This window comes from Perkinsus marinus, assembly GCF_000006405.1.
Source record: "Perkinsus marinus ATCC 50983 genomic scaffold scf_1104296941644, whole genome shotgun sequence".
Classification (NCBI taxonomy): Eukaryota; Perkinsozoa; order Perkinsida; family Perkinsidae; genus Perkinsus; species Perkinsus marinus.
Genome location: NW_003212439.1, coordinates 1 through 1,709, shown reverse-complemented (window position 1 = coordinate 1,709; position 1,709 = coordinate 1). Strand labels below are relative to the sequence as shown.

The 1,709-nt window shown below is 49.9% G+C and overlaps 1 protein-coding gene across 1 annotated transcript; it reads left to right on the top strand.

Annotated features, from left to right (window-relative positions):
- Positions 1-88: 88 nt before the first annotated feature.
- Pmar_PMAR014465 (hypothetical protein) lies at positions 89-1,621 on the top strand (the record flags this gene model as incomplete). Its single annotated transcript, XM_002781737.1, has 1 exon — positions 89-1,621. A coding segment is annotated over one exon (1,533 nt), but the record flags the coding sequence as incomplete, so codon positions are not given.
- Positions 1,622-1,709: the final 88 nt, after the last annotated feature.

The window sequence follows — 1,709 nt, the reverse complement described above, 5'->3', positions numbered from 1 at the left end:
TATCCGTATGCTTTGGAGACTCGAATGCAACCAATGGTTACCTGTTGCTGAGAAGGCTCTCTCTAATATCGAGGCTTCAGGCAACGATATGTTCGTGTTCGGCATCAGTGAGGGTGACGTTGTTGTTTTCGATCCGGAGAGTTACAATGCTTATCGTACAATAGCTCTGGCGGATCCTTCTAAGGAATACACGGGAGTCACCTTTGATCAAGACTCGAATATTCTATATGTTACTGAGAAGGCTACTGGGCGGATTGCTCGGTTCATAGGTCAGGGGGGAGTGTGGACTCCAATTGACCCCTTGAATGGTTCGGATGTTCTCATCGAGCCCACTATTTTGCGCTTCGCACTCGGTAAACTTTACGTTAGAGTGAATGGTGGCGTTGCCTATGCTACAATGGACGGGTCTGTGAATCCTCAGTGGTCTTTCGTTCCACTGGATATTCAAGGTGACCAGAGCTTCACTGCTGCTCCAGACGGTTTCCTCTACTACCGTAAGGCTATCGACTCCGTCTATCGTCTTCCATTGGATAATCTGATCGGCGCGGGTGAACTTTACGCTGGTGGATGCGGCTGTGGTCTGGCGCCAAATCAAGTGTGTACCTCGGGCAACGGCAATCTCGTGAACTTCAATCCCACTGGTGGCGTTGTCATGCAAGACTACTCCGAAGGACCTGACTTCCGCTTTCTTAACTGGTGTGGAGATTTCTGCACTTCTACTACGACTAGTGGTCCCTCGACCAGTATCACTCCAACCCGTGGTCCTCGAACAAGTACAACTTCAACAACCCGTGGGCCTGTGTTCACTACCACAACTCCTGGTTCTCTGACCACTAGCACTACGAGTGGTGGCCATGTGACTAGTACTACTACTTCTTCGCCAACTGGGCGGTGTTCGGGCGATTTCTGCGTCGCTGACAGGAAGGTGTTCCCCAGCCTTCTTCCATCTGGCCAGATAACTACCGAGTCCTTCAGTTTCACTGACTATGGTGTATGGTATCTAGCTGGCTACTCTAGTGATGATGGTATCCGTATGCTTTGGAGACTCGAATGCAACCAATGGTTACCTGTTGCTGAGAAGGCTCTCTCTAATATCGAGGCTTCAGGCAACGATATGTTCGTGTTCGGCATCAGCGAGGGTGACGTTGTTGTTTTCGATCCGGAGAGTTACAATGCTTATCGTACAATAGCTCTGGCGGATCCTTCTAAGGAATACACGGGAGTCACCTTTGATCAAGACTCGAATATTCTATATGTAACTGAGAAGGCTACTGGTCGGATTGCTCGGTTCATAGGTCAGGGGGGAGTGTGGACTCCAATTGACCCCTTGAGTGGTTCGGATGTTCTCATCGAGCCTACTATTTTGCGCTTCACACTCGATAAACTTTACGTTAGAGTGAATGGCGGCGTTGCCTATGCTACAATGGACGGGTCTGTGAATCCTCAGTGGTCTTTCGTTCCACTGGATATTCAAGGTGACCAGAGCTTTACTGCTGCTCCAGACGGTTTCCTCTACTACCGTAAGTCTATCGACTCGGTCTATCGTCTTCCATTGGATAATCTGATCGGCGCGGGTGAACTTTACGCTGGTGGATGCGGCTGTGGTCTAGCGCCAAATCAAGTGTGTACCTCGGGCAACGGCAATCTCGTGAACTTCATCCCACTGGTGGCGTTGTCATGCAAGACTACTCTGAAGAATCTGACTTCCG